This window comes from Vicia villosa, linkage group LG5 (genome assembly GCF_029867415.1).
Source record: "Vicia villosa cultivar HV-30 ecotype Madison, WI linkage group LG5, Vvil1.0, whole genome shotgun sequence".
NCBI classification, from domain to species: Eukaryota; Viridiplantae; Streptophyta; class Magnoliopsida; order Fabales; family Fabaceae; genus Vicia; species Vicia villosa.
The window spans coordinates 151,883,023-151,903,314 of record NC_081184.1 but is presented as its reverse complement, the minus strand read 5'-3'; the positions used below and the strand labels follow the sequence as shown (position 1 = coordinate 151,903,314).

At 32.8% G+C, this 20,292-nt stretch overlaps 3 protein-coding genes across 3 annotated transcripts; 1 reads left to right on the top strand and 2 right to left on the bottom strand.

The window, feature by feature from the left end:
- The first annotated feature begins 222 nt into the window (after positions 1-222).
- LOC131603226 (annexin D2-like) lies at positions 223-2,593 on the top strand. Its single transcript, XM_058875515.1, has 5 exons — positions 223-396; positions 852-997; positions 1,161-1,379; positions 1,498-1,710; positions 2,076-2,593. Exons 1-5 carry the CDS (start codon positions 321-323, stop codon positions 2,367-2,369), a joined length of 948 nt encoding a protein of 315 aa, XP_058731498.1. The 5' UTR covers positions 223-320; the 3' UTR covers positions 2,370-2,593.
- Positions 2,594-2,927: 334 nt separating this feature from the next.
- On the bottom strand, positions 2,928-5,774 carry LOC131603225 (uncharacterized). The gene is made up of 5 exons (XM_058875514.1): positions 5,428-5,774; positions 5,251-5,324; positions 4,441-4,639; positions 4,069-4,311; positions 2,928-3,711 (listed from the first exon to the last, which is right to left on the bottom strand). Exons 1-5 carry the CDS (start codon positions 5,527-5,529, stop codon positions 3,139-3,141), a joined length of 1,191 nt encoding a protein of 396 aa, XP_058731497.1. The 5' UTR covers positions 5,530-5,774; the 3' UTR covers positions 2,928-3,138.
- Positions 5,775-12,150: 6,376 nt separating this feature from the next.
- On the bottom strand, positions 12,151-16,406 carry LOC131603224 (uncharacterized). The gene is made up of 4 exons (XM_058875513.1): positions 16,036-16,406; positions 14,531-15,564; positions 12,926-13,784; positions 12,151-12,559 (listed from the first exon to the last, which is right to left on the bottom strand). Exons 2-3 carry the CDS (start codon positions 15,497-15,499, stop codon positions 12,945-12,947), a joined length of 1,809 nt encoding a protein of 602 aa, XP_058731496.1. The 5' UTR covers positions 15,500-15,564; positions 16,036-16,406; the 3' UTR covers positions 12,151-12,559; positions 12,926-12,944.
- Positions 16,407-20,292: the final 3,886 nt, after the last annotated feature.

Sequence of the window (20,292 nt, the reverse complement as noted above, 5' to 3'; positions counted from 1 at the left end):
GATTTTTGATTTTTCAATAAAATTTTAAGTCATTTATTTCATAATGAGCAATAGATAAAATGAAATAAACATATTTAATAAACCTTATTTGAAAAATATAAAATAATAAAATTTATTGATGGTTTGTTATTGTAAAAAGAAAAAAGTAAAAAAGGAAAGTAGGAGTAAATGATTTTTTTTGCCTTAAAAAGTGAAAAATGATTAATGAAGACCCCGAATCATCGGCGCGTCCTTGTATAAATGATTGAGCTTCCATTTCCTTTTCAGTTTTCAACGGCACATTCTTCACACAGATCGATCCTGAAAACTACACATTGACAATGACGACATTGAAGATCCCCTCAAACGTTCCTCATCCATCAGAAGACAGTGAACAATTGCGCGGTGCTTTTCAAGGTCAACCATTACCGATTCAGTTTTTTTTTCATTCATGTTTATTTCATCATCAATCTGTTCAATTTTTTTGGATCTATGTTATTTGAACTTTTCATTTTTGGCGCGATCGTGATCTGGTTATGCGGATTTCATCATATGTTTTGCTTATAGATCACAACTGTTAATTAGATCAACTATTAATTTGTAGTAGCGCTTTTGATAAAAAAAATGTAGATCATGGATTAAAGGAATGATTTTGTGCAAATGCATTTCAATTTGACATAGCATCAATGCACTAAAATGTGTAATAGATGTGATTTTGAATTTATTTTGTGTATGTTCAATATCGGTTTAAGGCAGTCCAAAATATGATCATTATGTATCACATCACAATCATAACATATAGTATAGTATGATAAGTTGTGTATTGGTTTAATTCGTGTTCATCGTGTTTCTTTTCCGTGACATTTTTGCAGGATGGGGAACGAATGAAGGCTTGATAATATCAATCCTGACTCATAGAAATGCAGCTCAGCGTAAGGCTATTCGTGAAACTTATGCTCAAACACATGGAGAAGATCTTCTTAAAGATTTAGACAAAGAACTTTCAAGTGATTTTGAGGTCAGTTAATTTTTTTTTTCTTTCCATTTCATTATCTGTTGTCTGGCTTTGGAATTTCATAGTACTTAGTTTCAGTATTTTGTATAGATAACCCTGACGTAGGGAAACATGTGAAGTTATATTCATGAATTATGTCTAATGTTTGATGTTTTGAATATGACAGAAAGCTGTGTTGCTGTGGACCTTGGATCCTGCTGAGCGTGATGCCTTTTTAGCTAACCACGCAACTAAAATGTTGACTTCAAGCAACGCAATCATCATGGAAATTGCTTCCACGAGATCTCCACTCGAACTCCTCAAGGCAAAGCAAGCATACCAAGCCCGTTTCAAGAAGTCTCTTGAAGAAGATGTTGCCTATCACACTTCGGGTGACATCCGCAAGGTTAAACTTTAAACTAGTTACTTTCATGAATCTTGAAGAATAGTTGCATGCTCATACACAATATTCTATTATATCTGGATCTAACATTTTCCCACTATTGTCTGATACTTCTCAAAAGCTTTTGGTTCCTCTTGTTGGCACATTCCGTTATGACGGGGATGAGGTGAACATGACATTGGCAAAATCTGAAGCTAAATTGCTTCATGAGAAGATTGCAGATAAGGCCTACAATCATGAGGACCTGATCAGGATTGTAACAACAAGGAGTAAAGCGCAGTTAAATGCAACTTTGAACCACTATAACAATACTTTTGGCAATGTAATAGACAAGGTATGAATGTTTTGGCGATTTATGAGTTATTTCACTATTTTCAACATAACACCTGCTTTTTTACGAGTATCTGCAGCAGTACTTGCGTAAAGTGCAAATTTTATTTGGCAACTATCACAGAATATAGGAAGATCTAATATAATGTCACAAACTTGCGCGTCTATAATGTCACTGGACACCTTAAAAAACATGATTTTGGGCAATAATCATATTATAGATGAAACAATTAACTACCTTTCAAGGAATTATATTCTGGTTTGTTACTTGAAATTTTTGCAAGGACAGGGTCGAGCTTGTTATAGTTAAGTCATTATAAGATTAATTAGTGGCTTGTAGTATAACTGACAATAAGCTTCTGGGTGCAGGATCTGGAAAATGATTCTGGAGATGAATATCTGAAATTATTGAGGGCAGCAATTAAGTGCTTGACCTACCCTGAGAAATATTTTGAGGAACTCTTAAGGCTGGCTATAAACAAGACAGGAACTGATGAATGGGCCCTAACTAGAGTGGTGACAACTAGAGCTGAGGTTGATTTGCAGCGAATTGCAGAGGAATACCAAAGAAGAAACAGTGTTCCTCTGGATCGTGCAATTGACAACGACACTTCTGGAGACTACCAAAAAATTCTCCTGGCGTTGTTGGGACGCGAGGACTAGAGTTCTTACTCTGTCTAGTAGTCATGAGATGGCTGAGTAGGCTACCTACTTCTCCTTCATCATCGGTGTGATTTTTTAAAGTCTGTTCATCAGTTTGATTTTGTTGTGGTCTTGCTTGTGAGATGTATGAGATATCTTGGTGGCTTTGAATAATATGTTTTGAATATGTACTGAAATTCAAAATAGAACTTTGTCTCCTTAAATAAAGATACATCCTTGTCTAATTCTCTCGTTATTAAGGATCACATAATTATGTTGATTTTTTATATTTCTTGCATCCATAAGCCATCCCAATCCCATCCTTCTAAGAACATGAGGCAACTATTAGAAAAACATAACTCAGCAACTATGGAAATTAACTTCTCGTTAATATTTTTCATTTAAAGCATAATCTCTTAGAAACGCAGATGTAGTAAATTGGAATCATAAGAAATAAATCTTAACAAATTTTTTATGGTGAGTAAAAATAAATAACTATGGGTTGTACATCCAAATGAATAACCATCTGCACCCATTATGGTAACACAAACTAGTTACACCGCGTCACTATACATTCAATGCCAACAATAAATAAAATCTTAACAAATTTTTATGGTTGTGTATATCAAACATAAATAACCATTTGCACCCATTATAATAACACAAACTAGTTACACTGCATTACTATAAATGCCAACTATCCAACAATTGGTCCTTCCAATCAAAACATGGGAGTTTAGAGGAATTCGTAATACCTATACAGTGAACTGGAGGAACAAGAAAATAAAGTTTAATCCAGGACAATGCTGCTTGTTCCACCAGGGGGTTTGCGGGCACCTAGTATTCGGTCTCTGTTTTCTGCTATTCCATCAGAAAATATGTTGCTTCCTCCACCTGCGTGTTTGCGGGCACCTAGTAAACGGTCTCTGTTTTCTGCCTTTCCATCAGAAAATATGTTGCTTGCTCCACCAGTGGGTTTGCGGGCACCTAGTATATGATCCCTGTTTTCTGCTTTTCCATCAGAAAATATGTCGCTTCCTCCACCTGCGTGTCTGCGGGCACCTAGTAAGCGGTCTCTGTTTTCTGCTTTTCCATCAGAAAATATGTTGCTTCCTCCACCTGCGTGTCTGCGGGCACCTAGTAAACGGTCTCTGTTTACTGCCTTTCCGTCAGCAAATATGTCATTGCCTTTCATTTCTCTAAGTTTAGCCACCATGCTCAGAGGTTTTTCCGCTGATTCTGGAGTAACATCTCCCTTGAAAATATTATTGCCTGTCAGGTCTGCATACTTCTGGCCATGCATTTTCTTTGAGTTCTTCTGAACTGATTCTTCACTGGGTACATTACTTCGGATACCGGCAGCCTAAAAGCAGAGGTGAAATTAAGGTCAGAATGTAATATAAGGAGGATGAAAGAGTACAAGAGGCTTTGTTTTGGTGAGGGAACTAACACTGATATAAAATATCTTAATAATCCTGGCCCAAGTAAGTGGTATTCGTCAAGAGCTACAACTGTATTTCTATTACAACCCGTGGGTTATATTATATCTTCATGTTATTATAGGAAAATTAATCTGTATTAAAATTTTTCCTTTCAGGAAAGCATAAGGTGACATTGTGGACCATCAAAATTAAAAATTCATCACAATGAACTACACATATGTTATAAGAAGGGATTGGTAAGATGACATGACTGATTTTAATGACAAGAAGACACTTACATTAGATTTTGCAGCAGCCAATGAACGGGGCATAGTTTCACGAGGAGAAGCAAATATATCATTTACTCCGATCTCCTTGGTCTTGGAACTTGACATCAGTTTCTTGCTATTTGTGCCCGGTTCATTTTGAGATGTTCCGCCAAGTTCACGCTGCTTTGCTGCCCCAGTTAAAGAGGCTGGCTTCTCAGGAGAAATGCTTTCTTCAGCGTTGAGTAATATCTTACTAATTCCATCCATTGCTTGCTAAGATGCAATTGCAGGGAATAAAACATGAATACAGTTATCACAACGTAGTTGATATTTGTGAAACAATCACATTTATTCTGTCAAATCTCAAATTTTCTTTCAAAACAAGGCAATCATTTAGTATACCTGATATACGCGTATGCTTGTTTTGTCTTTAGAGTTTGCACCATTGGCTTCTGATGTGGTATCCTCGGCATTTGCGGAAAATATACCACTGTCTTTAGACTTTGCAGCATTGGCTTTAGATGTGGTATTCTCAGCATTTGGCAAAAATATTCCATTTCCAGTCGCCTCGTTCACTCTAGAATACCCCGAGCTTGGTTTCCTGAATAACACATGGAAGGATAAGCTTTACAACAACAAAAAGTTACAAAGGATAAAAAAAAACAAGAAATCGAAACTTGGGCGACAAACATCAAAATCCAAGAAGAAGCTAAAATTAGGAAACAAAATGGAAAAAAATCTTATCAAGTGAAGTCTAGGTTAGGCGGCTAACACCGAAAAGGAGACAAGCTTCACAACAATGTTTGATAACTCTAATCTTTGAAATTAAGTAACTAAACATCATAATGTAGTTTTAATACAATCATGATTTCAACTCCAAGTAAAAATATTACAGCAGTTTTAACTGTCTGATATTCATACTCCATAGATGCACAATAAAAATACTAATATTAGTTAGGGTAAATTGCAACTCCATTTCCAGTTTACAAATGTTTGAAGCCAATTGTTCATCATAACATCAGAAAAAACTCAAATAAATAACCTAATTTAAACAGATCCGTGTAGCAACAAACAAACAAAAAATCAAAATCATACATCAGCCAAAGAAATGCAATCGGATCACAATTCCGATCAATAACAAACAAAATAACACAATCAGATCTGAATTCACATTTCAACATTGAAACAATTGACAAAACAACAACAAATTACCACTTGGTTAAATTATGTTCTTCATTCTTGGTGAGTTGTTTGCCATGAAGAACATCACCGATGTCATGCGAAGGCTGTGAATACAAAACGAACGAAGAAACAAACAAACCTGATTATAAACAAATCCAAATAATTTTCACAAAAAAAAAAGAAAAAGTTGAGTAGAAATGTTGTAACCTGGTGAGGACGGTGGCCGGTGAAAGCGGTCGGTGAAGAGTTTTCCGGCCACGTGAGGATTCCGGTGGTACAGGTGCGTGAGTTTCTGGTAGGTTTCTGCATTGTGTATTTGGTTGAGCGAGAAAATGTGAAAATGGTGAGCGTTTAATGGTGTGTGAGAGTGGAAGGTGAGAGGGTAACGTTAATCACCCGATTTGAAATTGCGTTTTAACGATAATCAACTATAAACAATAAAATAATCTTCAAGTTTTTTTTGGAAAAATAGAAAGAAGTTGCTAACAACTATAAACCCTGGAAGAGAAGAGTTTCTGAAAAATAGAAAGAAAAGAAAAAAAAGTCTGGAAAGGATTAATAATAATATTTTGTTTTGCCAACTGCAAAATGAATATTGGCTGTCAAGTATATGTGGTCTATAAGTGTCATTTCGATACAGTACTTATTATGACAGCAGATAAAGCGGCAAAATTATTTTTTGTTTTTTTTTTAAAAGAAAAAAAGAAATACAGTGATGAGGTTATTAAAAGAGAAAAAGATGTTCAGAAATTATATATAAATATTTAATATAGTTTGAACCAGCATGATCACTCGTTCATTATTACATTTCTTCTTCAACACTCACTTCTACACAATCTAAAAACCATACATCATCAATATTATTTTTCACTCCAAAACTCCAACTTTTTGGTGCAACAAATCAAATGGAGCAAGAGAAGACTGAATTTCAGGTAAATCATCTTTGTCCATTGCATTACTCATATTATGCATCAATTTTCTATCAAAAACTAGTCAGAGACCCGTGCTTCCGCACGGGTGATTTTTTTTTCTGGTGTAGTATTTTTGTAATGATATGAATAATATAAATAAAAGGAATTATAAGCAATATGCATAATTAAAAGGAGTTGTTTTACTTGAATAGAGTTAGAGTTTTATTGGTTGCTCTCCTAATTCTTTGAAAACCGAATATCCATAGGAATCGTTTTGAAATTTGAAAATAAATACTTTAGTTTTCAAATAAAAGTCATTATTGTTTAAAATAAAATAGACATTGTATTGAAAGTGACCCTTAAGATTAAACATTATTATCGTATTCATGTGCTAATTTTGTGTGTAATAAAGAACCATATAAAAAAGGACATGTGAGTTGGAGAAAAAAAATAAAATTTTAACAAATGCAAATGTAAAATTTTAAATATAAATGAAAAATATGAAATAATTTACTTAATTGTAAATTTAACAATAATTATATAGAAAACAATGATCCACAAAAAAAATGTTTAAGATAGGTTAAGAACACAATAGCAAAATTGAGTCAGGTAATTTAATAATTGACGGTCCAACAACAATTAAAAGAAAACGATATAGATCACTATGGTTTATTTTTAAATGAAAAATGATCATATAAATTCAATTATATTAAATAATCATATAAAAAATACTATAAGATGGAGATAATAAAAATGAAATATTAACATTTAAAAATAAAAATTATCTCTCAATTAATAGTAATTGTTGATTAAAATAAAATAGCTACTATGTTGATAATGACCCGTGAAATAAAAAAATAATTTGATGCGATATAAAATATATTTAAAAACAAATGTAAAATAAACAATAATCATGAAAATTTAATTGTATTAAATAATGATAAAAAATCGTGAGATGGAGAAAAAAATAAAAATAAAGATATTATCTCTTAAATAAAGACAATGATTGATTAAAATAAAATAGAAATTATGTTGATAGTGACCCGTGAGATAATAAATAAATAAATAGAGAAAAATAAAATAAAAGTAAGAAAGTGTGAAAAAATGTGAGAGAAATTTGAAATTTTAATTAAGATAGAGAAAATGTGTAATGATCGATTAAAAAAATTAAATATTGAGTTGATAGTGGCCCGTGAAATAATTAAATATTTTTGGGAATAATAATTAAATGATCGATTATTAATATTTTTTGCGATAATAGATAAATGTAGAAAAATTAAAATGAAAGTATGGAAAAATGAAATGTAAAAGAAATTTGAAATTTTTAGTAAGATTAAAATTTAAAAATAGATTATTAATATTTTTTGTGGTAATAAATAAATTAAGAAAAATTAAAATGAAAGTAAGAAAGTGTGGGAAAATGAAATGTAAAAGAAATTTAAATATGACTTCCATCATCCATGGCTTACATGTGATGTCATCACTCATGCAATAAAGTTGTAGGGAAAATGTTATTTAATTCGAACCAATGAAAAGCTAACACTTGGGGCATCCATTCAATAAAGTTGAAAGAGTGAATACTTAATTTGTTAGTTACAAAAATGACATTTTATTAGTGCAAATAAATTTTGGTGAAAGGGTAATTTAGGCAATTTGGTCAATCTATTATTAATGAATAGATAGTAGAAGTAACTTTGCTTCCATAGGTACATTTACGGAACGTGTTGAAGATGAACACGTTCCGGGGGTGCATCTACGGAACGTGTATGTGCTGTTTTTTCATGCAGTCTTGTGATTTTGTGTTATTTGTGTTATTGTTTACAAATAGGTATGATACACCCCTGATAATATCTCAAAAGAATTAGTTCATTTAGTCGATGTTTCTCTGAATGTTGAAGGGGTAGTCGTAAAGGCGGTAGATGTCGGCGGTGACTTTAATAACAAACAAGAGTTTGGTGATTGTGAAATCATGCTCACATGGATTCGTAGGATTGCAACTAACCTTGATTTTGGTGTGGTAATAGGAAGATCAGATAATGGTACGACAAGAAGAAACGCTTTCGTAACAATGTTGTGTGAAAGAAGCGGGAAATACCATACTCAACTAAGAAAGTTTAAAAGAGACGACACGGGTACTAGAAAATGCGAGTGTCTATTCAAAATTCGTGGTTATATGTTGGCTAGCAAGAAGTGGAAATTTAGTGTTATTTGTAGGTTGCATAACCATGATTTGTGCTCAAAGTTACAAGGTCATCCTAGTGTATGTCGACTCAAACCGGAAGAGAAGGCATGTATTAGTGACATGTCCTTGAATATTGTCAAACCGAAAAATATACTTGCCACATTGAAACGGAAGGAACCCGACAACGTATCAAATATAAGGCAAGTGTATAACATCCGGTACCAGAATAATAAGGCGAATAAGGGAGATAGAAATGAGATGCAACAATTGTTCAAATTGTTGAATGATAACAAATACGTGTTCCGGTACCGAACTTGTGACGATGGAGTTACGGTCCAAGATATTTTTTAGACTCATATGGATTCGATAAATTTGTTCAACATGTTTTTGACACTGCTCATTCTCGATTCTACCTACAAGACTAACAAGTATAAACTTCTGTTATTTGAGATGGTCGGTGTTACATCCATCGAGAAGACATGCACAGTTGGTTTTTCTTTTTTGGAGTGCGAAAAAGAGAATAATTTTACATGAGCATTAGAGGTGTGTCGGTCACTTTTGAAGGAACAAGTCGAGATGTCTAAGGCAACTGTTACGGACCGCAATATCGCGTGATGAATGCAGGGACAAAGGTATTTTCTTCTTCTAACACATTACTTTGGCGATATCACATAATATGTAATGTGAGAAGTAAGGTTAAATCCACGGTAGGGACGAAACAAGTAGAGACCGAAGGTGGAAAATCAGTGAAGTACGGTGTAATTGTTGAACAAATAATGGATGCATGGAGTCGCATTGTAAATTTTGGAAAGTGTGTGAAAAATATCTTGATTTATATGTCGATTCCGTCATTCATTCAATTTTGGAAAGTACGACAAAAGAATTATATGTCGATTCCGTCATTCATTCAATTTTGGAAAGTGTGTGAAAAATATCTTGATTTATTGAAATATGTTGAAAGCACCATTCGTGATAAGGTGAAAGAGAAGGTTGTTTGTGCATGGACTGATAATGTCTGACATCTTAAGAATACAACCCCCAACAGGGTTGAGTCGGCACATGCTAGTTTGAAAAATTGATTGGTTAATAGCAATGGTGACTTGTGTTGAGATTGGAATTCTGTAAATCTCATTATTAAAAACCTTAGTTTTGATGTAGTATTAGTTATGTCAGAGCTTTGTGGTAGTAGGATATTCAAAGAACGGAAGTTCTTATGATTTTTGTTGAGCTCTTATGAACTTAGACAAGATAATTTGAACAATTTTTATTTATTTTCCGATGTCCACATTTTTATTTTTATTTTTTTCTTTTGATTTTTATTTGCTTTTGTAAGAATTTTATTTACGGGATTTTTCTTCTTTTTATCTTATTTTTTGGTGGGCCTCTAAAAAAAACTTGTTGCTTTTTTATTGTCCGTTTGTCCCGAACTCATCCAAAGAAGTATCAAATGTTTTTCATCACTAACTTATTAGGACCTAGAAATTTTTATTTAAAGGGTACAAATGGTCAACTAGTGGAAAACTCTTTTAGAACTCTAAAAAATATACTTCTAAAGTGCATTTCCATTTTTTATGGTACCATACAAGTAGAAATTAGTCTTGATATCAGTTTTAGGTCTTGTATAATTTACTCAAAACAAAGAGAAAAGATATATAAATTTATCATTTTAGAAATTGCATATTCTTGTTCGAAACTCGTGTTTTTGTGGTTGTATCGCAAAGAGTATTTCTATTAAAAAGTCGCAACAAAATATAAGTTAAAACATTATCTAAAAAATAAAGCATCATCTATATTATCTGTATGTACAAAAAGTTTTAAAAAACCATGTTCAAGACGTCAATAATATATAGATTCTAAGCATGGGTAGAAGTAGGAGAAGAGTGACAATTTAATAAAAAAAAATTAAATAAACAGAAGATTTTTTATATATAATTTCATGTGTTAGAAAGAAAAGGAGAACAAGGGGAGGCCAATCCCACTAGCAAGCCCAAACAAAGAGAACACAAAGAACTAACTAAGAGTACTTAGAGTTCGGTATCTCTAATTTGTTTAGTACAAGATCCTTTCTGATAATCATAGGAGCACAGTTCCACCAATTGAATTCCATGATGGAAAGCCCCATGTTTGTAGGAGTGTCACTATGAGTATTTCTTTCTCTAAAAATATGAGAGATCATGAAATGCATGTTCTTTGTGATGGCCATGCAGTTGCACCATTTGCTGTTGTGATTTTTGAAAGCCAAAATAGCTACCCTAGAGTCAGTCTCAATCCAGAGGTAGTTCCAATTCTTAAGGATGGCTTGCTCAATGGTCATAATGATTCCCACGAGTTCTGCAAAAAAAGAGTTTTGAATATCTATGTTTGCAGCAAAACAACCAATGCAACCACCCGCACTGTCTCTGAAAATACCAGCACAAGAGGATGATCTAGGATTCCCCGATGCAGAGCCATCTGTGTTGCATTTTATCCAGTTGAGCAATGGCAGGAACCAAATAACTTCCCGAATCTGAGGAGCTTTTGGAGGATGTATATGCACATGAAAGACTTTGAAAATAGTGAAGTCAATCATAGAAGGTCTAGTTGACAAAGGAGTTTGATTTCCTGTGATGGACACTGAAGCAATGATATTATTAATAACAACATTGTGAGAGAGATGATTGTTGTTAAATCTTGTCTGGTTCTTGCAATGCTAGATTTCCATATAGGTTGATATTATAGTTGCAACTATGACCGAGGCACATTGAAGACTCCAGATTTTTTTGCAAATATTCAAGGAGGAGGTGAAAGAGTTGAAGTCGTCTTCCTCTTGAGACGGTTAGTTCTTAAACAGGCGATAGACTTTGATGTCACTTGTTGAACTTGAGACTTCATACACAAGGGAGAAGGTGAATTATTATATGACTTGAAAAAACTTGGTTTTGAAAACTTTCGGCAAGTTAAATCAAAGTTTAAAAATATTTTTAAAAGACTAACCAGCGGAAAGTAATATAGTTAAGAGTAATGCTATGTAGTAAGAATCATTTAAGCAAGAAAGACAAGAATGTATACTTGTCAATTGTCATTATTTTAGAGGATAATTTTAAATTTATTTTAAATTTAATTTCTTTTTTAATAGGAATCATGAGGTAGTGGTAGTAATGAATGGTTGAGATTTAATTTTGTCTTTCTTGCTTTGATACTTTCTTACTAATAAGCATTTTCCTTTCCCAAAACTTGGTCCTGAGAATTTCTAATAATACTTGAGAACTTTTAATAAGAAAGACTCACAAACTCTCTTATACAAAGAAATGATGATTGAACTTCAAAGAAGTAATTTTGCCTTCCAAATAACCTCTTTCTAATTTTTCAGTATAATCTATCTAACCTACGGTGTCCTCCTCATTTTATTTACACCCAAGTAACTACTCAATAATTGTTACCGCATAATGGAACGGCTGCATTCAGTTTAGATTTCTAGTTCTTAAGCTCTAACACATTCCTAAAAATAATCCAACTATTGGTTCCTAATAATTCTTAAGGTCTAACACATTCCTAAAAATAATCCTGACTTAAACTATTCTAATACTACAATTACTATGGCAAAAACAAAAGTCATGGTATAAACATTTTGCCACCCTCTCTATCTGTGCAGTCTACTTAGTAGACTTGGAAAAAAGATGAAAGCAACCAGTTAATTGCAATTTGGTCCTTTCGGTTTTGTGACAGATTCATATTTCAAATCCGTTTACGCCCATAGTAAACCATAAAAAAACAGGAAAAGTGAACCGTTCTTAGATCAGTTTTGGTGGAACTTGGTTTTTTTCCATCCCGAAATATAACAATCACAAATAAGACATGTACAAAAATGGTAACTAATCAAAATAAATAATTCAAGATAATTTAAGCACAAGGCTTATATACACAAACTGCACAAAAAAATAAAAATAAAAAAACCGAAACTCCACATCCTCTAAATGACATGTAGTTCTCCAAACTTGCAATCTGCAATTTTTTACACTTGACAGAAATATGGGGAGACCAAACATGGAATATGGAAAGCTTCATATAAATTAAATCTCAACCACAAACATGAAGTCCAAAAACTGTAGTAGTCACTTTCAACTCATCACTTGCAATAAACAACTGAGAATTTTTTTCTTTTAATCTTGCAGAATGTAGAGTTGGAACAGTCACAGTAGCCAACTCTGCTTTATTCATGCATGAGGTTCTTCTTCTACAAGTTACACAATGCGTACACGCTTTATGCCTGGAGAAAGTTTCAAACAAACACATTATTACATAATGTTACTTTTCTTTTTTTGAATATATTTTTTGTACAGCCTTTTATATCGAATAAATTCCCTTGGTTTGAAGAGAAGTATAAATCAGCTTGTCTACCACATACAGGGCAATGTGCTTAACGATATTTAATGGCTTTATAAGACAAGCCGCAAACGACATAGAGCATGGCTAATAACACAAACATTTGGCTGATGATAGAAAAGGTAGCTGGGTGATGCTACAGAAAAGAAAAGGTTGCAATTGGCAAGTAAAAATGTAAAACAACAGTATTATGCCTTTTATTGATTATTGATAAAAAGCATTTCTGTAGGAAACTATTTATTGAACATACCTTTTATTGTAGGTTTGTCTTAATCTTTCCTTTCGTCCTCGTTATTCCAATCCCCATCATCATCATCGCCGATTCCATCATTTCCCATATCACTTTCACTAGCTGTCTCCCACTCAGAGTCATCAGTCTCTGGGCCATATATATCACCACCATCGCCCTGATTATGAACGCCGCCATGCTTAATAGCTGCCTCTCTAAATAACCAAGCTGCACGCATCTGCTTTTTAACTAATCGCTCCGCATAATCCGGAACTTTATTTTGCCTCAGTGAAAGATCAGGATCATTTGACTGGGAGCACTCATTTATAAATAGAATTGCGTCCAATAAACTTTCTTTTGCTAACCCTAGCATGTCATAAGCTTGTGCTCGTCTCCAAAGACTTTTGGCATGACGGTTGACAGGTCTATGGAGACATAATGCACGGGTAGCATCACTTATGGCAGCCAAAGGTTGTTGCAGCAAAAGATAACATTGTGCACGATTACTATAGAGAACAACTCTCTCCTTCTTGGATCTCATAGGACACAGTGCCAATGCTTCTGAGTACTTTGATGCAGCACCAGAAATATTTCCGGACGAGAACAGGGAATTTCCTTCAAGCTTGACAACCAGTGCTGCAGCCTGCTTAATATGTAGATCTTCCTTGGGCATATTCTTTTCCCATTTTAATCTCTGCTTCGAACTTAATAGATCCTCTATCTGCTCTTTAGTGCGACTACTAATTGAGCTTCTTCCCGAGCCTTGTGACTCAATGCAATCTTGAAGAACATTAACAATGGAATCACCAAGCTTTTTGTGATCACCTAGAGTTGTAATCTCCGCAAGGTCTACTAATGCAGGCACTACTTTATCAATCACCTACATGATATAAGCCAGGGCCTTGAATCAGACAGAAACATTCACAATACCCAGTTCAAGTAAACTCAACATCCTACAGTTATTGGTGCTCGGTTAAACGAAAGCAATGAACTACTAAGGAGGAATTGAAAATTCATGAGCCCAAACATGCAAAGGAAAACCTAACATGAATCCAAACTTAGTTATCAATAAGTGTCATCAAATAGTGGCTATTGCATAACAGAATTTAAACAAATTGTTATTGTCCCGTATAAGCACAAACCGGGGGCATTTTTTGCCATCTATGGTTGACAGCACTTTCATAATTGCCACAATCATAACTAAGTTTAAGTGGCCTAAACATGAGCCCAAACTTGAAAATTCATTTAAATATAGCTACGACTTTAAATGTTCAATTGAAATAACAAAAATAAACAAAGGTAATTGGCTAAAACATTTACATCTTTCTTTTTCCTTAGCAGGCAGAAGAAACAGAAATATGTCACCGGTAGTGTAATATATCTCATAGAGAAGATTCCTGCCTAATTGAGGACCTAGAGAGTGAGATAACAGTTCCTATTTTTATTTACTTAATGAATTAAAGTTAGTTGTAAAGCATAAGAATTAACTTATATTCACATGCTTATCCAATCATTCATGCCTAGACAATCAGTAGAGTTCCTTAGTGATCATAATGAACACATTGGCTAAGAAGATTAGGCGAAGTAACAGAACCAGGAGCTAATGCAAAGTTACAAAGATGTTACCTTGTGACATGTATTCGGATCTTGAAGCAACCATAGAAGACAATCAATAGCCATATACTGCCAATCATCAGAAGACCGAGCAATGTTACACAATGCTTCGATAATTCCAGGGCAATTTGCAACAGGTCCCCTTCCAAGCTTTTGATGACAAATTGTTCTTAATAAGCCAATACCAGCTGGTGAATTTTCATTAACAAGTCCACCCCACATGCCGGGTAATTTTGTTAGAAATTCTTGCTTGCATATGGTAGGAAGAAATTCCGGTTTAAAAGCGAAGCAATTAATGAGCTGAAGGGACCAACATTGCAACTGGCTAGCCCATTCCTCAGCCTTCCTAGACTCCATTTCAACGCCACCCATGCCACGTGTAAGCAGATCACAATGATAACTTAGCCTTCTATCAACATATTGGTAAAAGTGGGAATAAACTATTTCCAACGAACTCATGGCTAATTGGATGGAAAGCTCGAGAATTTCACCATGACTTGCCACGGTAGGAAAAGTGCTGGCATATGTAGCTAAATGTCCCAAAGCTCTAACCGCCACCCTCTGCTCAACCCAAGTCAATCTACCTCTTAGAAGCTCAACTAAAGGAGGAATAACACCAGCATGCACAGCACTTTCAGCAAATTCTTCCATATTCATCGTGTACGAACCAACGATATGAGCTGCATAATAAGGAATGTATATATTCTGGTCATGAGAAAGCCAGCGTCGATTCTTCAGCCCTTTCCATATGAGAGCAGACATACATTCAAATATTCCCAGCTCAATGAATTCAGGATCATTCGGATGCGCCATCGCCGTATTCCAAAGACCACTGATAGGAAGAACCTGACCATCGTCATCTTGACACGGGAGCTCTCTGAAGAACTTCAGTACACTTGCTCTGCGTTTGCTCGGATTCGCTTCCTTCATGACACAAAAGAAGCATCCTGGGTATGGACAGTCCGATGAAACTTTATCCATGATCGATAAATTACAACAATAGTCTCACAAATCAACAAGTCAATAGCAAAGAAACCACTTCAAAACTGCACATATGAAACATATTGGATTAGTACTAAGTGGAAACTAAAAGAGGACAAACACGCACATCATCAAACGTTTTTAAATTATTTTAATTAATTAAATTACTATCAAACCTCAGAATTTGCATTTTAATTTTCCATCTAAAACAGAAAATGTAAGAAACAGTTGCCGAAAGAAAATTAAAAACCTAACGAATATTCTCGCACATGAAGTCAAACCATGAAATAGAGGATCACAATTCTAGGGTACTAGCTATAAATAAGTCAGAACAAAAAATTCTCATGTTTAGTCAATTCAAGTAAACAGCTTTTTCTTAAAAAAATAATTTTTTTATTGTTGCATAATAAATTCTGCAGTAAGCAGCTAAACCCACTTCTCCAATGGTCACAATCGATTCAACCAAAAAAAAAGTGATTACTAGATTGCCCCCATTGCTCAACGGTAATAATTACGAGAAAAAGTAGAACAATTACCTCTGAAAAAGTGAGACAGAGATTCAACAGTGGGAAGAGGGAAATTGCATGGAGAGTGAAGCTAGCGAGTGTAACACTGAAGCGAAATTAATGGCGGAGATCGGGGGTGAGTGTAGGAGACAGATCCAAGATGGTAATTTTATAGTCAATTTTGGATATTTTTGGCGATATTTTTGGTCTATGTGTCTCTGTCACGCTTTTCTGGTATCATGGTGGATTTTGATTAGGTTAAGATTTCGGAGAGAGGGATGGGGAAAGAGAAGAGAAGACAACGGGAAGTGGAAACAGGGGATGGGGGTTTACTACCCGACAAGACACTTTACTGTTCCGGTTAAATATTTCCATAATTGATTTTTTTTTTTTTTTTTTGGGAAAAATTTTCTTTACATAGAAACTAAATTATAAGCAAGATTGAAATGGTCATTAGTTTTGATACATTTTTATTATTAGGAAAAATTAGATTAGTTTCTTTCTTTAGAGATTAAAAATGTTGATTTTGATTTATTTATTTTTAAAAAAGCTAATTTATTTACCAAAATAATTTTAAGGTTAGAAAAATGTGTCCTTAGGCTACATTTGATGGAACATAGCGGAGCGGTATGAAACATAACGGAACGGAGTGGAGCGGAACGGAATAAAAATCTCACTACAGTGTTTGGTAATTTTATTTAAAATTTCTCATTCCATCTCATAGATCCCAAATTAGATGGAACAAAAAATGAAGAATTGGATGGAATGAGATGGAATGAATTCCATTAAGTTCCATTTCATTCCATCAATTATTTGTAAATCCAAACGATGAAATCTCACTAATTACCATTCCATCTCATCTCATACCACCAATTCAAACATAGCCTAATATAAAGGTTTTTAGTTGATATTTGACAAAAGAATCATACTTAAGGGTGTGTTTGGTTCAAACGAGGGGGAGGGGAGAGATTTTAATGGAGGGGAGAGAAGGGGAGGGGAGGTGAGAGAATTTTTTTAATCAGATGGGTGTTTGGTTCAAACGAGGGGAGGGGAGGGGAAGAGAGGGATTTTAATTAAAAATATGTTTAGGTTCAGGAGGGGAGGGGAGGTGTTTTACTAATAATTTACATTTTTATCCTTATTATCTTATATAAGTGATACAATACGATATTCAAATGTGAAAATTTTATACATATTTTTTTGTTAGTAAAATTTCTAATATTGAGTGACTAAAAAGTTATAATTTACTACATAACATTAAAAATTTGAGTTCACTTAATTCGAATAAAATATTCAAAAACAAATTAAACTATATGTTGATAACAACTTTGAAATCGTAATGAATTATTTAACACATAAAATACCTAAAATAATTTATTATTAAATATAAATGGTTTAAATCTTTTAAAATAAATAAATTAATTAAAATAAAAATTTTAAAATTTGATATAAAAGAAAATACGATAGGATACATAACAAAATTAGAAAAAAAAGCATAAATTAACATAAAAGAGTTATAAAAAAAATCAAAAAAGTGAAATGATTATGATTTATATTAAGGACAAAAAATTCAAAATAATTTGAAGATGGAGAATAATTATAATAAGTTGATAGAAGCAATCGAGAAAAATCACACATCAGAGAGCAATAATACAAAAGAAAATGTATAATTTTGAAATATTAAAATAAAACTGAGGATATTATAGTAATTATAATAATTTTTAAAATATTAAAATTGAGATTCCCTCCCCTTCGAATCCCTCCGATTTGGAGGGATGCAAAAAGTGTGTTTTGGAGGGGTTTTGCTCCCCTCCCCTTCCCTCCCCTCCCCTCATAAAATTTGAACCAAACACATTTAATTAAAAATATTCCCTCCCCTCCCCTCCATCTACCCCGAACCAAACACACCCTAAAAGTTTTTAGCCAATATTCGACCAACTTTCATGTTTTAAAACCTAATCAAGAACATAATTTACCTTGGTAATTGATTATGGACTAACCTCGTCCAACTGAGTACTTAAGGCAACAAGATTTTTCGAAGACCAAGTCATACAATGAAGATTATAAGGTTAGGATAATTTTTTTTTGATATATGGTTTTAGGTCATAAAATAGCCTAGTGAAAAATGAAAGATTTAATCATGCTAGTTCTCAGGAGTCTGACTAAATTATTGTTTATGTCACTTTAGAAACGATTGGAGTCTAGTCGACTGGAATACAATTAAGTGAAAACAAGTGATCACCTAAATGTGAAGGCATGAACAATACTGTTAAGTTAAGAACCATTGGCTCCCATAACTCGCACATAATTTAAAATAGAGTCGGGGATCATTAATGAACTGTCTACAATAGAAGTTGAAAGACAAAGAGAAAATCCTTTTGGATTCGAAATAAAATCCCGAGATGTCGAGCCATAATTTTCAATATAAACATGAGAAGATGAAGAAAAAATGTCAAATCAAAACTTTCAAAACACCGTAATTGTGACAGTGGAAAGAATCAAACGAAGACAAGGTTAAAAGTTAGAATTTATTAAAAATGATAAAAGTGCTTAAGAGAAATTTAAAAGATACAAAATAAGTGTTTATCAAGGTAAGCAAGAAGATCAAAGAATGAGAAGGCTAAGTGAAAATGCAAGATTTAACTTATGCTATTTATAGAAGAAGTTCACCATTAATTAGGCTAATTAATAATTTAATTAATTTAGAAGATCAATATTACCATTAAAGTAGATAAATCCACAAAGATTAATGAGTATTGCTTATTCGTAACTCTAGATAAAATTTACAACAATTACTTTTTTTACAACATGGTAATAATAATTTTTATGCGCAGTAATTTTTTATTTTTTATCACATCACATATCAAGTCAAGCTAACATATAATGCAACATAGAAAAGGTGTTTATGCACATCTAAAAATAATAAAATGTTACTTGAAAATAATAAAAAATGGAATTTTGGTCACATAAAATCTTCTCATCCGAGTGAAGAATAGAGGGAGTGAAAAACATTTCAATATGTGATATTCAAATATTTCTTAAATATGTAATTTTCAATAAGGTTGAGAGAATGTCAAACTCATTCAAAATATGATAAAACTTAACAATTAGACAATTTACTCGTGTTTTATGTTTATAACGACACTAATTGAATAATACTAATAGAAGTGACTATTTGCACACAGACATATTATGAGGATATATGGGTAAACGTGAACGGTCTCTTTGAAACTAACTAATCTGTTCCTTTTTTAAACAAATCGGGTTGAGTTTTTTTTTTTATCGAACAAATCGGGTTGAGTTAAATTAGTTCGAATGCTTGATTTAGATAATATAGGGTTGACTTAGTCAAACTTAAATGATAATTTTAGGGCCCGACCAAAATCAAAGCCGATCAAATCCACCTTATATTAATTTATATTATTTTTATTATTATTGAGTTGGCTCATTAACACATTATTTAATAGGGAATTAGTGTAAAAAGTTTAACTATATAATTGTAACTTATTTTTGAATAATATAAAAAAGTTAATAATTTTAACAGATTTAATTTTATTGTAACATTTGAACTCAATTAAATTTTTTTATAATGTGTTTTCAAAATTAAAAGAAGTTGTCTAATATTTGTATATTAAATGAATCAATTTTATTTAACTCAATATATAATAAACCGATGGAATCAATTCAATTAGCCTAAAAAGTCAATCAAATGAAATTTGATAAATGAGGTGTTTGATTTTTTAAAGTAAAATTGATTCTGTTTATGAAATTGATTTTACTTTGAAGTTATAATATGTATCTTCTGTACGTTCTGAATTTAAACATAATTTTTATATGGGTTTTTCTAACCTATGCAACATTATAAGGGACAATTAACACACCAATTTTTTAAAATATAAATTATCATATTAATTATTATTTATGTTGATCCATTAATTGGATGTGAGAGAGAAAATATAAAAGATTACTTTTCAAAAGAAAAATAATTAATATGATAATTTATATGGAAGAAAATAATGTATTAATTGCCCTTATCCTATGCAATGCTACGTAGGTTAGAAAAACCCTTTTTATATTAAAATTTATTGTTAACTCACTTTTACATAAATATATTTAAATTTAAATATAAATTAATTCAAATAAATTTAATCTACAATATAAGAAAAGTAATGTCTCTGGAAATTCCAATTTTGCCCCTCTGCTTCCACAGTTTGCCACTTGGCTTACTTCTTCATATAACATGATATGCATGCTGCTAAAGTTTCTCTTTTACTCTTTCTTCTTTTA

Excerpts from the sequence above, each read along its gene's own strand:
- LOC131603226 (XM_058875515.1), top strand. The coding sequence starts at position 321 with ATGACGACATTGAAGATCCCCTCAAACGTTCCTCATCCATCAGAAGAC. Across the intron at positions 397-851 it reads ATTGCGCGGTGCTTTTCAAG|GATGGGGAACGAATGAAGGC; the intron begins GTCAACCATTAC and ends ACATTTTTGCAG. Across the intron at positions 998-1,160 it reads AACTTTCAAGTGATTTTGAG|AAAGCTGTGTTGCTGTGGAC; the intron begins GTCAGTTAATTT and ends TGAATATGACAG.
- LOC131603225 (XM_058875514.1), bottom strand. The coding sequence starts at position 5,529 with ATGCAGAAACCTACCAGAAACTCACGCACCTGTACCACCGGAATCCTC. Across the intron at positions 5,325-5,427 it reads CCGGCCACCGTCCTCACCAG|CCTTCGCATGACATCGGTGA; the intron begins GTTACAACATTT and ends TTGTATTCACAG. Across the intron at positions 3,712-4,068 it reads TGGCTGCTGCAAAATCTAAT|GCTGCCGGTATCCGAAGTAA; the intron begins GTAAGTGTCTTC and ends CTCTGCTTTTAG.
- LOC131603224 (XM_058875513.1), bottom strand. The coding sequence starts at position 15,499 with ATGGATAAAGTTTCATCGGACTGTCCATACCCAGGATGCTTCTTTTGT. Across the intron at positions 13,785-14,530 it reads ATCCGAATACATGTCACAAG|GTGATTGATAAAGTAGTGCC; the intron begins GTAACATCTTTG and ends TATATCATGTAG.